Source organism: Sciurus carolinensis, chromosome 3 (genome assembly GCF_902686445.1).
Source record: "Sciurus carolinensis chromosome 3, mSciCar1.2, whole genome shotgun sequence".
NCBI classification, from domain to species: domain Eukaryota; kingdom Metazoa; phylum Chordata; class Mammalia; order Rodentia; family Sciuridae; genus Sciurus; species Sciurus carolinensis.
Window position 1 is genome coordinate 50,260,553 of NC_062215.1, and position 20,653 is coordinate 50,281,205.

Sequence of the window (20,653 nt, forward strand, 5' to 3'; positions counted from 1 at the left end):
TCTGCTTCCTCTATTCTTTCCAATCTTTCTATTCTGTTGCTCAGAGGAAGGATGAGTTGTCGTTTTCACTGGGGTAAAAGAGGGACTCCAGGCTTAGCAACTTCTTAGAAATGATAAGGATATTTGTACAAATAGCTACTAAAAATGTGCAAAGCTTTAGAGAACACACGGTCCGTTAAGGGCAGGCTCAAACTCTCAGATACTGGCAAGTCCAAGTCCTCCAAGGAGAGAGAGCATACCGAGACTTCTACTTCTTTAGAGAAAATGGCATGTCATTTTAGTTACCAGCACTTTTAAATTTTCAGAAAGAACTCAAGTAACAACTTTCTAATAGACACAGCAATGAGACAAGTTTGTGCAACAGGAAAGAAACAAGGTACTTTATCAAACTTGAATAATTCAGATAGTCATTTGCATATTTCACTGACACGATTTTATTAAAATTGTACATAGATCTCATACTTTAAAAAAAAAAACTTCCTTTTTTTTCCCCGGTATCAAAATAGTTACATTTTTAAAATACCTTTAAAAACGTTAATACAATTACTTCATTATATATTAAATACTCTTCTAAAATATCAATCATTTCTCTTCCATCCCTCTTAGAATCTTGCTTTATTATAATGATCACTTTTTCTCTTTTTCAACATCTTTAACACTAATCCCAGAGAAGCACTAAAAGGAAAAGATTTTCCTTGCAAGTTCACTATTTAAAAAAGGAAAGAAGGAAGGAAAAGTCACTGATAATATTTCACATGACACAGAGGATTCTTTTTAGTACACTTATTCGCCCTGGAATTTTTAAACAAAGTATCAGTTCTTGCATTGACATGGTAATGTTAGCCCAACAGCATCCTCTGGTGGCCAGGCTATATCAAAGCAACCAACAATATAGTAGAATATTTGGATAGTAGGTGCTGGAAGTCCTTATGGTAACTTAAAAAAAAAAAAAAAAAAATTCCTTTTTCAGAGATCACAAGACAACTGGATTCCTAAAAACCCACTCTGAATGCAGGCTGCCTACAGCTGCTCAGCGCAAAGTCCCAAGAACGCCAGTTTCATGCAATACTGAATATTCCATCAGAAGCTGGATTCTGGTAAAGTTTTCTTTCGACCTAAGGAAAGAGTGTGGTATTTCACCCTTTGCAAGGTGCCATAAGAAGTCTGATCCCCAAGAATACTCCTTTGTGAGGTGCCAGTGGCATTGGTTCTCGGGGGCCTGCAGGCTTTGCGAGGGAGATGAAGAGAGCTAGGTGCAGATCGGACGTCCCTCTCGAGGTAGCTGCCCAGGCCCCTGGCCAGGCTGTCCTGCATCCTCAGGGCAGGAGAGGGGCTCTGAGCCTGCTTGTCCACAGCAGGGCTCAGCCTGCCACTCACCTGGGAGACTGGGGGCGCTGGTGGGGAGCCCCCAGTCCTGTCAGTCTTCCTATTCCCCTTCTTCCAAAACATAGACCTCAGGAGAGTGAATGTGCCCTGTGGGAGCCTGTCTTTCTCCGAGGTCCTTTCCTCCACAGCAGCCCTCATCTTGGCTAAGGTGTCTTGGCCACTTTCCTTACTGTTTCTAGACAATCCTGCAGAGGGAGAGGGTGGGCTGCTCTGGCTTCTCACCTGGCCACTTCCCTTCCAGCTCATGGTCTTCTGGCCCTCCGGGCGGGCCGATTTCTCATTGTTTATTGAGGGCATCACGGTGAGGGGCAGGTCAAACTTTTTGGGAAGCCTAATATCCTGGCTTGCATTTTCCTTTAATGTCCTGGCTGTATTTAGACCATCTGAGAATCCAGGGGCAGGATGGTGATTGGGGTGTCCTGAGGGACAGGGCACCTCGGCTAGTCCTCTCCCACTGGGTTGACCACTATCTTCACCTTTAGAAGAAAGGGTGACATTTGTCCTCGGCGACGCTGACTTTTCATCCCCACCAGCAGCGCCCGTCAGCAGTGGCACGATGGACTGGCTGGTGGATCGAGGTCTTCGTCTGGACTCCAAGTACTCCACCAGCTCCACAGATGCACCAGGGCGCTTCTCCCTGGGTCCCAAGGACCACCGGAGAGGCATGGTCTTGAAGGGCCCCTGCTTGGCTCGAGAAGGGGTGTGCACCTTCATGCTGATGCTTCTGCCAGGAATACCCCGAACCAAAGGGCTGGACTCCAGTCCACCTGAAAAAGACAACAAGACCATTAGTGCCCGAGTAACTCTCCCATTGCAAAAGGACTACCTGCAATGCCTTTCATCTAGCAAACACTGAACACCTCTGAAGTACCAGGTGCTGGGCGGGCACTAGCTATGCAGCAGTGAGCGAGACACACAGGCTTCCTACACTCAGGGAATGCCAATGGTCTCACCCATGGTTCCATGGAATCCGTTCACACCTCTGAAGCCACAGGGAAAGCCACAGCCAGATAAAATACGTTGCAGATGTTCCAAGTCCCTTATACGAAACGTGTGGTATTTGCATATGGCCCATGAACATCCTCCCATATACTTTAAATCATCTCTAGATTATTTATAATATCTAATACAATGCAAATGTGACATAAACACTATCACTTAGGGAGTCATAATAAGAAAAAATAGTCTGTACGTGACCTGTTCAATAGAAACAAACAACAATTATTTATTTATTTAGTACCAGTACTGGGGATTGAACCCAAGGGTGCTTAACCACTGAACTACATCCCCAGACCTTTTTTTTTTTTTTTTTTTTTTTTTTTAAAGTTAGAGACAGGGTCTCATGAGTTGTTTAGGGCCTCACTAAGTTGGTATGGCTGGCTTTGAACTCACCATTCTCCTGCCTCAGCCTCCTGAGACACTGGGATCACAGGCGGGCACCAACATGCCCATCTACAGACAAGGTTTTTAAAAAATTCTTTTCAATCCATGGCTGGTTGAATCTGCTGACATGAAACCCATGGATCTGGAGGGCCAACTGCATCAATATCCCTGGCAGAACAGGGTCCTGATAAAGCACATTCTTAGAGGCAACCAGCCCTAAGATAGAAATCATTTTCATCCATCTTCAAATGTGCCGGTGAAACAGAATGCTCAGCACGAGTCTCTGCTTTTTCAGGTCAAATCAGGTACTCGTACCTTTCAAATGCAAGAATCTCAGATATCCTACTCTGGGCTAAAAAGGATTTTTTAAAAAATCTGTGTTTAATTTTATCATCACTGCCATACACGCCTTGTATTGCAATAGCTGTGTATAGCTGCGAAGACATTTTTGATGTAGTGTTAGAAATAGTTTTTAAAAACAAGCATAATCCAACTTGCAAAAATATACATATGTGCTTATGTATTACACAAGCATGTGAAAACACACAAGTAGGGATGAAGAAACAGATACCACAAAAAACAAGGTGCAGAGTTTTAGGGTGCTGTGTATAACTGATTTTCTTCTTTATTCTTTCTTATATATCAGCATTTCTACAGGGAATATATAGAGAACCAACCCTATACATTTTTCCTTAAGAAATTTCCAGTCATCCATCATTGTACCATTAAAACGTCCTGATTTACATGATGCCTGCAATCACTGAGAAAGAAACCTTCAAGTGTAACACAAAATGCACACGGCACAAGGACGGTCATTAACATTGAGAAAAGGTGATCCGTCAAGTCTTTCTCCCACAACTGGCTGCTATCAATGTGCCACTCCCATCATGGAATATAGTGTTATAGACTAAAGGTTTGAGTCCCTTCAAATTTCACATATGGAAATTCTATGCCACAAGTGATGATGTAAGAAGTGGTACCTTCAGGAGGTGATTAGATTATAAAAGGAGGGCCCTTGGAATAGCACCCTTAAAGAAAAGATAAGAAAGAGCTAACTGGGCTTGGCAGTACACACCTGCAATTCCAGCAAATCAGGAGGCTAAGGCAGGAGGATCACAAGTTTGAGGCCAGCCTCAGCAACTGAGCAAGTTGCTCAATATAAAAAGGATTGAGGTGTAGCTCAGTGGTAAAGTGCCCCGTGTTCACCCCAGTACCAAAAAAGAAAAAGGAAAAGATAAGAACAAGCCTGTAATCTCAGCAACTTGGGAGATGGAAGTAAGAGAATTGCCAAGTAGGAGGCCATCCTAGGCAACTTAGTGAGACTCTGTCTCAAAACTTAAAAAACAAATAAATAAAGGACTGGGGATAGAGTTTAGTAGTACAGCACCCTCAAAAGGGAAAAAGGAAAGAGCTAATTAGATCTCTTTCTGCCAGATCTAGATCAACAAGAAACCCACTGCAACCTGGAAGAGGCCCTCCCCAGAACCAGTCAGGCTGCACCAGATCTCAGGCTCCTAGTCTAAAGAACAACAAGGAATAAATTTCTCTTGTCGTTAGGCCACCAGCCTATGGTGTTCTGGTAGAACAGCGCAAATGGACTCAACAGAGAACACCTCCAAACACAAAAAAGCACCATGGTCAGAAAAAGTCCCCCACCCATCAGGAGCACAAACAGTGTGCCAACTCAGTGTGCTCTATGGGGAGGGTCCTGTCATAGAGCAGTCCAATAGTCCGGCCACACCTTGTTTCTGGAATCTGTTTCTTCACCCATGTTTGTACGTGCACGCATGTTTTACGTGCACGCACCTGAGGTTTATAGGGGCACAGGCGACAGCTTGGGGAGAACAATGGGGTCACGGTGAACACTAGCGGAGGAAGCAAACTGCCCACAAACCACACAGCCCAAGAAGGAATGACCAGAGAGAAGTTGGGTGTGGTGACACATACCTGTAATCCCAGCCATTAGGGAGACTGAGGTGGGAGGATTCCAAGTTCACAGCCAGCCCCAGCAACTTAGAGGCCCTAAGCAACTTAGCAAGATCCTATCTTGAAATAAAAGACTGGGGATGTAGCTCAGTGGTAAAGGGACCCCGAGTTCAATCCCAGATTACCAAAAAGAAAGAAAGAAGGGAGAGGGAGAAGAAAAGAGAAGAAGAGAAAAGAAAGGAAAAGAAAAGGAAAGAAAAAAGAGAAAAGAAGAAGAAACAAATGCCTGGAGATGGAAGAAAGAGAAACTCATTACCACAGGAGGAACTGGAAAGCATCTCAGAAGTTTCTCCTAGGATTTTTACCTTTCAGGTTTTTCATAGACGATTTTTGATATGTTTTTTAAAGCATTTCTTTAGCATTAGCCAAGAATAGACATGATTTCACCCAAAATACTTTGTCATTTCAGTTTGGATTGACCTCGGTGCTCCATCATTAAATTCCCATACCTCCGGAAAGATGAAAAAAAAAAAAAAAAAAAAAAACCTGTTGTGGAGCCAGAGATATATGTGAACTTTTCTTTTTTTCCTCTTCCACAGCCGTGGGAAGAGCAGAAAGGCGAGCTTTGTAGGAGGACAAAGCTGTGACTTCTGCCTTTCACAATGTGAGAACATTGCCTGGAGCCCTGGCAGGTGGCTAGGGGACTTGGCAGCTGCCCTAAATAGCTGTCCTTCCCTTCTTCCTGGTATGAAAGGGCCGGAGGCCAGGGCTGACATCAACTCCTGCCCTACATGGCTCAGGAACCACGAATGCCCGCGGAATCTGCCTACGGAATCGTTTCTCCTCTTCGAGGCAGCAGTGAAAAAGCACCCTATCTTTATTTCTTCCAATCTAGTTCTCGTACTATTATAACAGGATCTGAACAGCATAAGGAGGGATAGAAATGGGAAATACCCGCGCTGATGCGTGCTCCCGCTTCTTGTCTTGGGTGGACGCGTGTCCTGAAGTCCCCTGGGGAGATGGGCCTTCCGGGAGGCTGGCAGCTAGAGGGAGGGATGGTGTTCAGGGAAACCTGAGCCCTGACTGTGACCCACCCCCACCCCCACCCCCTCCTCAAGAGGAGCCCATGGATTTGCTTATTTCCAGCCTGTCTGGCCTGAGAATCAGGCAAGTCTTAAGTCTTAAGCTGTTTTAAGGATATAAACAGTTAAGTCTTCCTGAAGGTTACGGAAGCTCCATTGTCTACAGAAGGATCTTCTTGGGTCCCACCAGAGCCCTCTGCACACAGATGGTGCGTGAGCAGATGACAGCACAGCCCACACCCCCATGGCAACTCTGGAGCTGGCAAAGGCTGCTCCAAGAAATGCCACCTCTGCTCTGTCTGTGTGGTCACCTGGATGCCTCTGCGACTTTCTATCCTTGGCTTGTGAAATGAGGCAGCAGTCTGAGCTCACATCATCTGTTATAAGGGGTCTGGGGGTCCTCCTCTCCCCATCCTCAGCCCACATGACTGGTCAAATGCTTCCAATCTCTAAGGACTTCCACTGTGCCTCATCCGTCTATCCAGTGATGCATCCAAAGAATATTTCATGGGAGCCTACTGTGTGCCAAGGATTGTTTTCAGTTCTGGGGATATTGCTGAAGGAAAAAATACATATATATATTTTTATATATGAAGTTCCTGTCCTTAGAAGGTTTAACAAAAAGCAAAAATGTACGATTTTACATAGTGTAGTGATAAGTGCTACAATGAAAGATAAGGCAGGGTAAGGAGGAAATAAGGGTGGCAAGTAGGTGATGAGTGATATTGGAGGGGAGACCTAAAAGGAGGAGGGAGGAGACACATGGAGATCTGGGAAAATAGGCTCCAAGCAGAGGGAGTGGTGAGTGCAAAGGCCCTGAGGCAGAGGCAAGCTCAGTGGGTCAGAGAAGCAGCACAAAGACAACCATGGCTGAATGGGCAGGATCAAAGGGCACCCATTAGGGATCACTATCTTCTTCTCTGCCCCCCTCCAAACCTTGTCCTGGGGATTAAACCCAGGGGTACCATCTACCATCAAACTACATCCTCAATCCTTTTTATTTTGAGACAGGGCTTTGTTAAGTTGCTGAGGCTGGCCTCAAATCCTGAGTCGCAACCTATATTTGGTGATATCAGTCTCTGGCTTTGGTGTCCAAAACAATTACAGGAAGTCTCTGTCCCTAGGTTTGTTGGTTTTTATGTTGTTTGTGATCTTTACAATTTCCTCCCAGGCACCCTTCCATTTCTGAATGGAAGTCCGAGTGCAACCCTGGACAAGTCTGACCCCAAACTTCCTTCCACTCTCCCAGAAGGTAAGGCAGAGACACATATGAGCTGAGATGTCTCTGTCACAAAGACTGAACCATCAGGCCAGGCATGGTGGTGTATGCCTATAATCCCAGTGACTTGGGAGGCTGAGGAAAGAGGATCACCGAGTTCAGAGTCAGCCTCAGCAACTTAGTGAGGCCCTAAGCAAATCAATGAGACCTTGTCTCTAAATAAAATATTTAAAAGGGCTGAGGATATGGTTCAGTGGTTGAGTCCCCTGGGTTCAATCCCCAGTACCAAAAGAAAAAGAAAGAAATTGAGCCACTAGTATGAGGCTGGGAGAAGAAGGGCTACCTGGCATGCCACCAGTCTTTGGGAGCCAAGTTCCTGCCCCTTCCATCACTCCAAGAATCGCTGCTATCCCAAAGACAGTGGAGCAGAGCCCTGAGGGCAGAAACAGAAAAAACACATATTTAGGGAGTCTAGCAGCCAGAGACTGAGAAAAAAACAGAACCCAATTAGAATGGGCCACTCGTGAAATAAGCTACCGGAGGAAACGGATGACAACTAATAACAATCCCATTCAAGTCGAGAACACCAGGGACTGAAAAATACGACTTTCGAGATTTAAAATTTAATAAATGAAGGCTTGCAGGATCACTGTCAAGACTCAAACGAACGTCAGAAAGATAAAGTAAAAGAAAGATCTCACATCATACAGCAAAATGACAAAGATAGAAAAACCATAAAAGAACAGGAGTCTGAGAAGCTGGATCCAGAAGACCCCACAGACAAACTGAGGAATCGGAAAAGCAGGAGAGATGATCATTTAAAAATAAAAAAATAAAAATAAAAAAGCATTTCCCTAAATAACAGCCTGAGTCTGTAGAAGGAAAGGTATCCCCAGGTCTAGATAGGGCTGGTACACAGAAGCACAACCCAGGCGTAGGCTACTAGAATTTTCTGAACTCCAGGGTCAAAGAGAGACTCTTCAAAGATTCCAACCAGAAAGAACAAGTGTCACTCACATGAAAGAGAACAGGCTGTACTTCTCACCTGCAACCCTGGGGCCAGGGAGAGCGTGGGAAAACAGCTAGAGAGGCCTGAAAAAAAAGGACTGCACCCACCCGTCCCGCTGCCAGGCAGGAAGTATCTGTGGCTATGCAAGGACGTAGAATATAGCTCAAAAGAGGACCCTACCAAGCACTACGGAAGCAAAGCCGTGACCTCAAGACAGAGGGTGATAAAGAGGAGAAAACCCACAGCGTACAGTGGACCTCGAGATCCGTGAACCGTCCACCCTACGTGGGGAAGGCCAGTGGCTCGGAATATCACCTCAAGTTGAGTCAGGATGTTTAAGACAGGAATGCTAGAACAGTCTGGAACAGAGTACCATTTCAGGAACACCTAAGAACTGGGGAGTCAGAGGGGACTTCTCCCAAAACACACCAGAGGGAGCACAAGAAAACATTTCAAAGGGAAAAGAATGATAGCAGAAGTATTATATCTTCTCACCTTATTGGGACTGGGAGAGGACAGAATGCATGTCTCACAGGAAACAGTGTCCATCTAATAGTTGGAAAATGTGGTTGTTTATAAATATTGAGAAAGCAGAAAGTAGCAGCAGAACTTCCAAATTAAGGGAAAGAGGGACCAAGCAGCAACATGATCCAATCAACCAAAATAAGAAAAGAAAAAAGAAAAAAAATTCTAAAATTATATGAATGAAATAAAAATTTGCAGATGTTACACTAATTATGAATAGACTGAATTTCCAATTATAAGACAGACTCTGGGGCTGGGGTGCAGCTCAGTGGCAGAGCATTTAGCTAGCATGCTTAAAGTCCTGGGTTCTATCCCCAGCACCACAAGAAAACAAGCAGGAAAGAAAAGCAGGTAAGAAAAGAAGAGGGGCTCTGAATTTTTGACATCAAACAAATAAAAAAGTCCAACAACATATCATTTACCAAAAAGCACTTAAAACTAATTCAGAAATAAAGGTTCACAGTTCAGCACAGTGGCACACACCCGTAATCCCAGCAGCTCAGGAGGCTGAGGCAGGAGAGAGCCAGCCTCAGCAAAAAGCAAGGCACTAAGCAACTCAGCCAGACCCTGTGTCTAAATAAAATACAAAATAGGGCTGGGCATGTGGCATACTGGTCAAGTGCCCCTGAGAGGGAGGGAGAGAGGGAGAGAGGGAGAGAGGGAGAGAGGAAGAGGGAGGAAGGAAGGAAGGAAGGAAGGAAGGAAGGAAGGTAGGTTGGTTCACAAAGCAAAAACAAAAGGATACCCTGCAAGTGCAAACAGAAAGAAAGAAGGACGGGGTAGGATTATCTATCTTGAACAAAGCAGAATTTAAGGTTAAAAACATTAAGTGGGGAAAAGAGCAATGTTATAATGATAAAAAGCACAATTTGTTAAAAAAAAAAAAAAAAGACACAATAGTCGTAAACTTGTAGACATCTAATAATGAAGCAGTTAATGATCTAAAGCAAAAATTATTAAAATTCAAGTAGGACGTGATTAAAAATACAGGAAGGTTTTAATATATCTCCTTTCTGTCAGGCAGTCCTAGAGAAGGTTGAATTTAAAGGCACAGAGGAACTAAATAAATGATCAACACACCTAATTTAATAGTTATGATACAAAGCTCACATTCCTCAAGTAGACAATGCACATTGTTTTACATGTACATTGAAACATCTACAAAATACTAATCATGGACTGAGTTACAAAGAGGGAATAACTTTTGAAAACCACATTCTTGGATCATAATCCACCAAATTACAAAATAACGAATAAAAAAGTGACTAAACAATATTAAACACTTGAAACTCTCAGATAAAGTCTAGATCAAAGAGGAAATGAAATACTTTCTGGAAAGAGCTGAAAGAAAGAGAAACAAAACCTTTGAGGCCCAAGGAAAGTTACAGAGAAATCTGTCAATAGAAGCTTGCTTGTGTTCTGGACTGGGGTTGTGGTTCAGTGATAAGCACTTGGCCTCATGTGTGTGAGGCACTGGGTTTGATCCTCAGCACCACATAAAAATAAATAAATAAAATAAAGGTATTGTGTCCATCCACAACTGAAAAAAAAAAAAAAAAAAAAAAAGAAGAAGAAGAAAAAGAAGCACGTGTTCTGAGAACCAGGGAGGAGGTCTAAGCCTAGGGATCCTTACTGAAAGGTGCCTTCTGGGAAGAACGCCTAGTACTCTTTCACATGGTCATATTTTCCTAATAATTGCAAAAGTTTCCTAATAACTAGAATAATTATATTCTAGTGCTTATAGAGTATCCCCCCATCTCCGTCCTGATTATATAAGACACAGTCTTACAAAACTCAGATCCATTCATTTCAGTTCAAATACCTTCTTTATTATACCATTCCATAGCAAGAGCTCCTGGAAGGACAATAATCCCAGACTACTTCTCTATGGAGGACTGCTGGCCTGTGGCAGGGGCAACTGTTTAACCAAACATCTCTGGGCATTGCAGGACACTCAGCATCCTCACCCCACCCCCAGGACTAAAGGCCAGGCATTGCCCCTACTAATTCTGACAATTAAAAAAGATCTCTCCCAACTTGGTACAAGGGTGCATGCCTGTAATCCCGGCTACTCAGGAGACTGGCAGGGGGATCACTTAAGCCCATGAGTTCAAATCCAGCCCAGACAATAGAATGAGATCCTATTTCAAAATGAAAAAAATTCTCTCCCATATATCATCAAATCCACGTCGGAAACCTCTGCACCACATATTTTGGTCTTGCCCACGTTGGGTGTTAATAAAAAGAGGAAAAGACTAGATTTTTTAAAAATCATGCTTTGGATTCAAAACGGATTTCAAAATCTGTCACTATCTTATTCAAAGCTCCAAAGGGAAAGCTCCCATTGGAAGCAAACCTTTTGCAGTGTCTAAAACCCTAATTAGAAACATATGTCTAAGAACCTCAGAGCCAAGACTGGTATCCCAGGGGAACAGGGTCATTTTTCTAGGGGTGAGCTTGTTACTTCCCTTCTGAGTCTGTTTTCTGTTTTGTGCAGGGCTGTCATTTCATCTCTCCTGGTGAATTTCAAGTCCGACTTGGATCATGGAACTAAAATGCCTGCAGGGGGCTGCAGGATAGTTACAGTCCCTCCACTAGCCCTAGGGCTGGGCCCCACATTGCAGGGTTGGGTCACCCTTTGGCATTGCCTCCTTATGGGGTGGGCATCACACACATTTCTCCTTGGAAGGAATGAGCAAGGGTCCAGGGCACTGCACTTCCACAGAACTGGGATGATTTTGTGAGCCTGTCACAGGCAGTACCTTTCTTGTGTTACAGACACTACTACCCACAGTGTACAATCATGAAAACCCGAAGGGAAAAGAAATGCCCAGACAGGGTGAGTCACAGGAGAGGGCTCTGAGGAACCCAGATGAAACCAAGATGTGTGCACATGCTACAAGCAGCATCAGGTCTAACACTGAAAGGCTGGCAGCGGGAATGCCAAATACTGGGGAATAAATTAACCCAACTGTGATACATGAACCATACAAATCAGAGGGCTGGACTCAATGATAATCTTATTGCTTAAAGATTCTATCATATCTATTCACTCATAAATATGTAACAAGAGCCTGGTATATGCCAGGTACTGTGTTGAGTACTTGATACAGTGGTAATATAAAGTAGAAGGAATCAAGCAGCAAGTAAACACATACATGATGCCCCAGTAATTCCACTTCTAGGTATACACCCATATACAGTGCAGACATATATGCACTAAAAGACATGAACAATCAGCAACTCAGGAGGCTGAGTCAGGAGGATTGCAAGTTTGAGGCCAGGCTCAACAACTCAGTGAGACCCTCAGCAACTTACCAAGATCCTGTCTCAAAATTAAAAATATATAAATAAAAGGAGCTGGGCATGTAGCTCAGTATAAATCACCTTGGGTTCAATCCTCAGTACCAAGAGGTTTAAAAAAAAAAAAAAAAAGGCATGAACAAATACATTCATAGAAGTACAGGCTAAGTATCCCTTATCCAACATGCCTGGGACCAGAAGATTTTAGGATTTTGAATTTTTTCAGATTTTGGAATATTTGTGGATATATAATGAGATACTTGGGGATGGGACCCAAGTATAAACATGACATTCTTTTGTGTATCCTATACGCCTCATGCACACCACTTGAAGGTAATTTTATGCAACATTTTAAATAATTTTGTGCATGAAACAGAGTTTCAGGGTATGGAACTTTCCACTTGGGGCATCAAGCTGGGACTCAAGAAGTTTCAGATTTTGGAACATTTCAGGTTTCAAATTTCCAGTTTAGGTAGGCTCAACCTGTACTGTTGATACTTTCTCCAATCTGAAAACAACCTCAAAATTGAACCACGATAGAATAAATAAATGTGGTCTGTAGAACAATATGGGAAACTTGGATGAAATGGTGCAATCTACCAAGAAGCAGACACTTTGTGCCCAGATAGTCCATCATGTAGGCTCCACAGTAAAAGGTGCATGGGTTTTTGGAGAAGCCATAAATATCTTGAAAATCCATATATCTGTAAATAATTCAAGGTTCTTCTTTTAACAACCAGGCCATATTTCTTCAGGACCAACCACCAGGCTAGCCTCTGTGATGGCTCCCAGCCCCTCAATGAACCTCCAGAAGGAGGTAGTTCTTCTGCCTTGCCCTGCACACTCTTCTTCCAAATTCCTGTCTTTGCTATTTTATTGACAAAAGTCAACAGTCTCTTTCTCTTATATATACAAGTAAACTTCTGGGCAGAAAACTATGTATCTCTGAATTGTTTTTGTTTACAAATAGAATACATGAAAAATTATTGCTATACATGACAAATAAATCTCGCAAAAATGTTAGGCTAAAGAAGCCAAATGAAAAAGAATACATGCCATATGGCTCCATTTCTGCAAAGTTTTAATGAGGGTAAAACTGATCTATGGTGTTAGATATCAGAATAAATGCTTACCTCCATGAAAGTAGGAAATGGTAATGACAGAGAGAACCAAGGGAGGAGGGTCCCAGAATTTTCCTAATCTGGTACATCCCTATGTTCATTTTATGATAATTCATCAGAGATACACTTGTGATTAGTATATGTTACTATATATAATATATATAGTTATAATTATATAATATGTAAAAATACATAAACATGTACTGTATATATAGTAACATACTGATCACAAGTATATATTTAAGGTTTCTATGTGTGATATTTCTCTATATATAATGTTTCTATTAAAATTTTATATAAAAACCTACATTAAGAGATGATAGGAAACATGAAAACTAAAGATGTAATTTGACCACTTTAGGGCTGAAGGAGCACAGAGGTTAAAGACACGCATACACACGTGCACACGCACGGACACACAGAGTTCTGAAGGACTTTATTTCTGGAATGATCTCCTTGCTCTCCAGCACTAGGATTAATTTTTCCCTCTAGACTGGATTGTCTGAATGCTAACATGTTCTATTATTTCCCATTTTGCAAAGAAAAACAAACAAAAACCACCATCGGCCCCTTGCTCTGCTGCAGCTGGCCCCTCGATCACACTGCATGATGGCCCGTGCTTGCTGTCACTTCCAGGACCCCAGGCTCTTCTCCACGTGCTGCAGCCAGGCTTCCATTCCCTCCAACCCACAGTGGATGCTCTTGGCGTGTCACAGGGGGCCCTCCCTCCTGACAGTCACTTGCCCATCCTCACACCACTCAGCCTCCCAGAAGTATTAGGCACAGCTACTTCCTTCTGCAAGAGGCGCTTTTCCGCCCCTGGAAGCCATACTTCCCTGGCTTCCTTCCCATCTCATGGGCGCTCCTCTCCACCTCTGCTTGACCCCTAGACGTGGCCGACTGCCTAAGTTTGGTCTTAGGTCTTCACTTTTTTCTACCTCTACTCTTTCTCAAGGAGAGCTCAGCAAGCCCTATGGTTTTCAATTCCTCCTGTGTGCTGATGACTCTCAAATACTTATCTCCACTCCCTAATTATTATGTTGATATGGATGTCTTACAGGAATCTAAACATTACCCAGCCAAAAACTTGACTTCCCTCCAAAATTGATCCTATTCCTACCCAACTCACTCCCAGCTCATGAACTACATGACTATTCACCTTATTATTTGTCTTCAAGAGCCTCAGTATATCTTAAAGAGCCATCCTGGATCATTCTCTTACACCCTGCATCCGGCATCAGAAAATCCTGCTAGCCCCATCTTCAAGATCCAGTCACGGCTTGGCCCTCTCTTCCCTAACACACCAGCCCAAGCCACCATTCGCTCACAAGGGCCTCCTAATCGGCCTCTTTCTTCCACTCTTGCCCTCTACCATGGACTCTGCACAAAGCAGCACAGTAGACTTTTAAAACTGTAAACCAGACCAATTTCTTCCCTGATGAAAACTCTCCAGTTCCACTGCCTTTGGAATAAAACCCAACAGTCTTGTCCTGATCATCTCTGGTTCACCTTCAATCAGTCTCGATTCCTCACTCATTCTGCTCTCACCACAGCTCCTCTGGTTTCTTCTGCCCCACACACACACCCCAGGCTCACTCCCAAAGACAGCTCTTCTCCTGCGGCACACTCCACAGAATTCCACGGTCACCCTCTCTCACTTGATGTCACTTTCTCAGAAAGGTCTTCCCCACTCACCCTACAGAACAGGATTCTGTATCTCTTCCCCTTTTGCCTCCATATCTTGTTTCCCAATTATGTGTTGTTTGTTCTTATCTCTGCTTTAAATCACATTGCTATCTTAGTTAACCTGTTGGCAACATGTGGCACAGTAAGTTCCATGGGAGCAGAACAAGAATGTAGAGTCATCTCTTAGTATCCACAGGGGACTGGTTTCAGGATCCCCTGCAGATACTGAAAACCTTGAATGCTCAAACCCTGATAAAAGGGTGTTGAATTTGCATGTAATGTACACACATCCTTCCATGTACTTTAAATCATCTCTAAATTATAATACCTAATACAGTGTAAATGTTATGGAAATAGTTTGTTACAGTATATTTTCTTGGGAACAATGACAAGAAAAAAGTCTCTATATGTCTGGTACAGGCACAGCTTTTCCCCCAAATATTTTCAATCCATGGTTGGTTGCATCTACCAACATGCGTCCTGCAGAAATGGAGGGCCACTGTATTATACATGGAGGATCAAGGATGGGGGATGAGAGGCAGGCAAAGGCAGGTCATGGAAGTCCCTATTTGAAAGATGAACAAAGAGGTGAAAATGCTGACTAAAACAGAGAGTAAAATATTCATCATAAGAGCTGCAATAAAAATTTTTTCTACACTTATAAGAAAGATGAATAAAACTCTCATAACACTGTCTACTCAAGGCTATGAAATGTCAACACTTTCATAAAGAGAAGGAACAATGGTTGCTACATAAAGTGAAAAGCAAATCAGCAAAATTCAGTCCACATACCCTTTTCCTGATTGCAGAGGCTGTTTGAAAGGACAGGTGAGTCAGGCACCTGAGCCAGGGAAGGGCAGGGGGCAGAACTCCAAGACAACAGGCTTCCCCTGGTGCTGTTGCCATTGTTGCTCCCGAGCCGCATGAGCCAGTGGTCAGACAAGGAGGAACTGGTGGAGCCTGTGGAAGAAGCACAGAGAGGGAGGCTGGACCCAAAGCATCCCTCTGGGCCCCAGGGGAGCTTCCTACGCCCAGATTCCCATTCCAACCACTCACCCCTGGAACCACAGAACCAGAGCAGAACTACAGATAAAAAAGTGAATGACCAGAGGGGAAACCTGCGATGGGTATCCATGTGACCAAGATTACAACTTTAGAGAGAGGCATTTGGTCACAGGAAGCAAAGTACAGCTGGGGATGTTGCCAGCTGGTAGAGTACTTGCCTAGCATGCACAAGGCCCTGGGTTTGAGCACTAGCACCACCAAAAAAAAAAACAAAAAAAAAGATTAACGAAAGAAAGAAAGATACATTGATGAGCATTAAAATGTTTTTCATGAAATTATTGATTGCCCAACTCTGGCTTCCTAAATATGCTTTTTTGTTTGTATTTGCAGACCCAAAGGACTTTATTATTCACATCAATAGTCATAGAGTAACAGCATTTTATCCCCAGGACCCATGTCCCCAGTTCATACAGGTCAACATTCAATAGCTATATCATAGGAGCAAACCTTAGATTCCAGGAAACCAAATCTTTTATAATAGGCATTAAGGCTGCCTGCCTATCCTTTGATCTGTGGGAGACGTCATTATACTGAAAAATAAGAAAACCTATCCATCTCTTATATGCTAAGTGTTTATTCTTCTTTGAATGTCTACCTTCTACAAATGGAAGTCAGACTTGCATTCGATTTTATATAGACCTGATGAGGGCTCTTGGTTTTATATGGTAATTTTTTAACAATAGGAGAAAATCAGATTCCTTTTTGTAAAGTGCTCTCTTGTCCCAAAGATAAGGAAGGCCACTTTGCAGAGTGGAATATGTCACATGAAAGGGTCAGCTTTGGTACTTCTCCCCCTAGAACTCCAAGCAAGTTTAAGGCTAACAAATGAATTGCTGGGGTGCTGTTAAGCAGCTACATTTTCTAGAAAGGCCCTGAACCCCTTATAACTGTTCTTCCTTTTCTAACAAGGTTAATCAGGTTTATTTGGTATAAGTTTAATTAAATCTGGCTTGATATGTCCAAGATTAGGAAAAAATGGAATCACACACCCCCAAGCATCACAAGTCTGCATAAAAATACTTGCTCCTTTCCCCTTTCTTGACTTGGAATATATCTATGCCACATTCTGACAAATGGGCTATTGACCTTTGGGGCTCAGACGTTTTTTGTTTTGTTTTTTTTTTAACTAGGGATTGAACCCAGGGGCATTATACCACTGAGATATATGCTCAACTCTTTTTACTTTTATTTTGAATCATTAAGTTGTTGAGGCTGGCCTTGAACTTGCAAACCTTCAGCCTTAGCCTTCTAAGTCACTGGGATTGCAGGCATATGTCATAACACCTGGCTTGGGGGCTCAAATTTTTATAGAAGCAGCCACTTTCCTCTTTTCAACCCTCACCTATCTTCTTGGTCCTGAATACTCAACTAAACACCTTCACAATTCTTAGTGACTTCCCAAACCCCTTCTTCTAATGAGCAACTGTACCCACCTCTCATGGAGCTGCTGGCTGACCAGGGAGGGATGCTATTTCGCTTCTGATAAAATAGGATGTAAGCTCCTCTGGTATTGACCTCATCTTCTCGAAGTGGTTCCACCATGCTGTCATCGTAACTGTACCACTGGCCATCCAGAGAGTTTCGGCAATAGGCTGCAAAGGTCCAAATTCCAAGTCTCAATTATCAGAGCTCCAAAGGACAGGAGGACATTTTCCACTAGCATAGCTGTAAAATGGACATGCTTATAACAGAATGAGAAAAAGAGTCATTTGGGGCAAGAAACGAATTTGTGGAATCACAAAAGATCAATAGGTTATACTTCCTAACTCCCTAATTCTTAATGATAAAGAGCACTGCTCAGCCTAAGTTGAATCCTTATGTTGCAACCCTTCCTCAGGCAAAAATCTCCAATAAACGGGAGCCCCATATTATGTATCCAGACAATATAGTCTACATTCATCCCATTTCTTGTGAAAAATTTCAAAATGCACATCTGTAATTAAGTATGCAATAAGTGAAAATGAGAATCACAGTCAGGATTCTGGTGAACTTTTCTACCTAAGAACTGGAGTCAAACCTTTCAGGAAAGATAGTAGATATGATTCTCACCACCTCCCAAGTAACAAAAAATATCCCTCTTCTTGCCCTTTATATTTCAGTGAACAATACCAAAACCCACTGACCTGAAGTTAGCAAACTTTTTCTGTAAAAGACCAGATGAGCAAATAGTTCAAGCTTGCAGGTCACATAAAGTCACATATGCTCTCTGCCACATATTCTTGCTCTTCTTTTTTCCACCTGAATAGTCATAAAACTTATAGGCTATACAAAAACAGGCCCTGAACAGAATGTGTCCCATGGCCCATAGTTTACTAACCCCTGCACTCACCTGGATCAGGCATCTAGGAGTTCCTCTTTGTTCTTTTCTCTTCCCACAAGACCCAATCCAAAAGTCATTCTTACTGACTCTACTTCCAAAACATGTCCCGAATACTCTGTCAATATCCAGTCAATGCTGTTGCTCACTAGAGCCCCAGAAACATTCTCCTAAATATAATCTCAACTTCTAGTCTTGTTGGAATCTACTGTCTACCCATTTCCAACAGAGCAGAACAACTATTTCAATTTGTACACTAGGCTATGTTGTTACTTCTCTACTTAAAACCTTTAAATGGCTTCTAGGATGTTTACTAAAATCCTTGGAATCATGAAAGTTATAGTGTCTTTTTCTATGCTGACAGCTCTTGGGTAGCTTTAGGATAGGACCAGTCACCAGAATGATCAAGGCAGGATTTGTAGGTTGGAACTTGCAGTCAATGAGACAAAAAAAAAAAATCAAAGTTCACAAATAGACCCAAACGTAAAGATGTAATATCTGATATTGGAGAGAGCATTACAAAGAATTAAGCATACTTTTCAATTAGTCATGGTCTTGGGCAAATCAGTATCTTCTTGAGTGTGTGTGTGTGTGGGGGGGGGGTGATTGGAGATCAATATCAAGATCTTCTCTCTCTCTCTCTCTCTCTCTCTCTCTCCCTCCCTCCCTCCCTCTTCAGAGCACCATGAAACTCCAAATAGCAGATTTAAATGTAAAAAAATCTAAATCTAAAAACCCCAATATTGCTAGAAAAAAAAAAAAAAAGATGAAGGTTTTCCACACATGACTCAAGATCCAAATGTCACAAAAGAAACAATTGACAAGTGGGCTACCTAGAAAAAATGAATTAAAAACATGCATAAATGCAGACCACTGAAAGAGTCAACTGGCAGAAGTCAGGGGATGTTCCAACAATCAGTTTGAAAAACAATCAAAGGATATGGACAGAAAGTTCACAAAAGAGAAACCTGATGACTATTAGATGAAAAGAGGCTCAAACTCACTCTTAAACTTATAGTCAGATATCATTTCCTCCTCTAGACTGGCAAAAATCCAAAGGTTTTATAGCATATTCTCCTGGACAGGATATAAGGAGACAAGCATTCTCTTACTGCTGGGAGGAGTGGAAATTTCCTACAACCCCCTGTGCTGGGAAATTTGATAGTATTTGTCAAAATCCAGATCCAGTAATGGAGCACTTGCTAGCATACAGGAGGCCCTGGGTTTGATAGCCAGCACCAACACAAAAACAGAAACAAAAATAAAACAAACAAATAAAAAACCCAACTCACTGGCTCCTTCCACCTTCAAAGTCAGTCAAGGTCAGTTGAGGCTGAGTCCCCATCTGCATCACTGACCCTTCTACCTTCTCCTTCCACATTTAAAGGACCCTTGGATTATATTTGGTCCACACAGCCAATCCAGTAGCATCTCTTTATCTTGAGGTCAGCTATCCCAGTTCTAAGAATTGATCCTACCTACAAACTTGTACCTGTAGGAAATGACATGCCTAAAGGGTTAGTACAGCAATATTGGTCATAGCAAAACAATAAACCAGGTTCAAAGTCCATCTACAGGACACTTGTATAATGAATTCATATACCTATTTGGTACGTTTACAGAAGAAGTGAGGAAACTTTTTGTAAATCTATAAAGATTTTCAAGACAGATTTTAAGAAGGGATTAAAAAAAAAGCCAGGTATAACACAGAAAAAATAGTATTTTTTCTTAACTTAGGGGATGAAGAGGAAACACACAAAAGGAATATATTCAAGTATATATGACCATATACTCACAATTGCCTGCATTTATAAAAAGACAGCATGAAGAAGAAAAAAGGAATTATTAAAAGTAGTTATCCTTGACAGAGGAGGGGACAGATAAGGGACAAAGATGGGATCCAGACTTTTCGCCATCCACCTTTTTTAGACTATGAGTTGTGTATAGAAACAGTGCTCCATCACTATTGAACATATTGAAAACGAGACAAAAGGCATTTCTGACATGTAGTGAAATGACCACGGTTCCAGAAAGCAGAAAGGAACAAACTCACAATGTCAAAAGACACTGGGGGTCTCAGATTGTGAGAGCCCAGAATAGAGATGCAGTGGCGTACCTCTCCAGCAGGGCTGAGGGAGTTCAACCCGGAGTGAGGGCGGCCGCGGGGGAGAGGCGGGAAGGAAGCCTGCACCAGGATGTAGCCCCAGAGGCTCAGAACTACAGGTACTGACTGGGTGCTACAAAAGGCTGGGTGAGGCGGAAGCCAAAAACAAAACCAGGATGCTTCAACAAAGAAACAGGACAAGAAGTTAAATCACGACAGCCACAATTAAAAAATGCAGGAATGTGGTCAGAAGGCAAAGCTGAAGCGATCTCCCAGAGTACATCAAAGAGAGACAAGGAGATGGAAGAGTGAAAATGAGAGACTACTGTAGAGTGTCTGAGTTTCCTAGTGTTGCTGTAACAAATTACCCTACACTCAGTTGCTTCCAACAACACAGATTTTCTACTGCGGAGTCCAGGAAATCAAAAGTCCAAAATGGGTCTCAATGGTCTACAACTGAGGTCTCTACGGGGCTGCATTCCTCCTAGTGCCTCTCAGGGAGAATGAGTTATCTCATTTTTTCCCAG

At 42.6% G+C, this 20,653-nt stretch overlaps 1 protein-coding gene across 5 annotated transcripts in view; it reads right to left on the minus strand.

The window, feature by feature from the left end:
- Positions 1-475: 475 nt before the first annotated feature.
- Usp43 (ubiquitin specific peptidase 43) overlaps positions 476-20,653 on the minus strand; it is a 67,852-nt gene continuing 47,674 nt past the window's right edge. For 3 of the 5 annotated variants that reach the window (XM_047546699.1, XM_047546698.1, XM_047546703.1), the window contains 4 exons: positions 17,139-17,297; positions 15,433-15,600; positions 7,340-7,429; positions 476-2,153 (listed from right to left, as the gene is read on the minus strand). In XM_047546699.1, the coding sequence (XP_047402655.1) occupies positions 1,081-2,153; positions 7,340-7,429; positions 15,433-15,600; positions 17,139-17,297 (1,490 nt within the window). In that variant the 3' untranslated portion in view covers positions 476-1,080. The remainder of the gene's footprint in view (positions 2,154-7,339; positions 7,430-15,432; positions 15,601-17,138; positions 17,298-20,653) is intronic. The other 2 variants (XM_047546702.1, XM_047546701.1) reach the window with 1 other exon arrangement.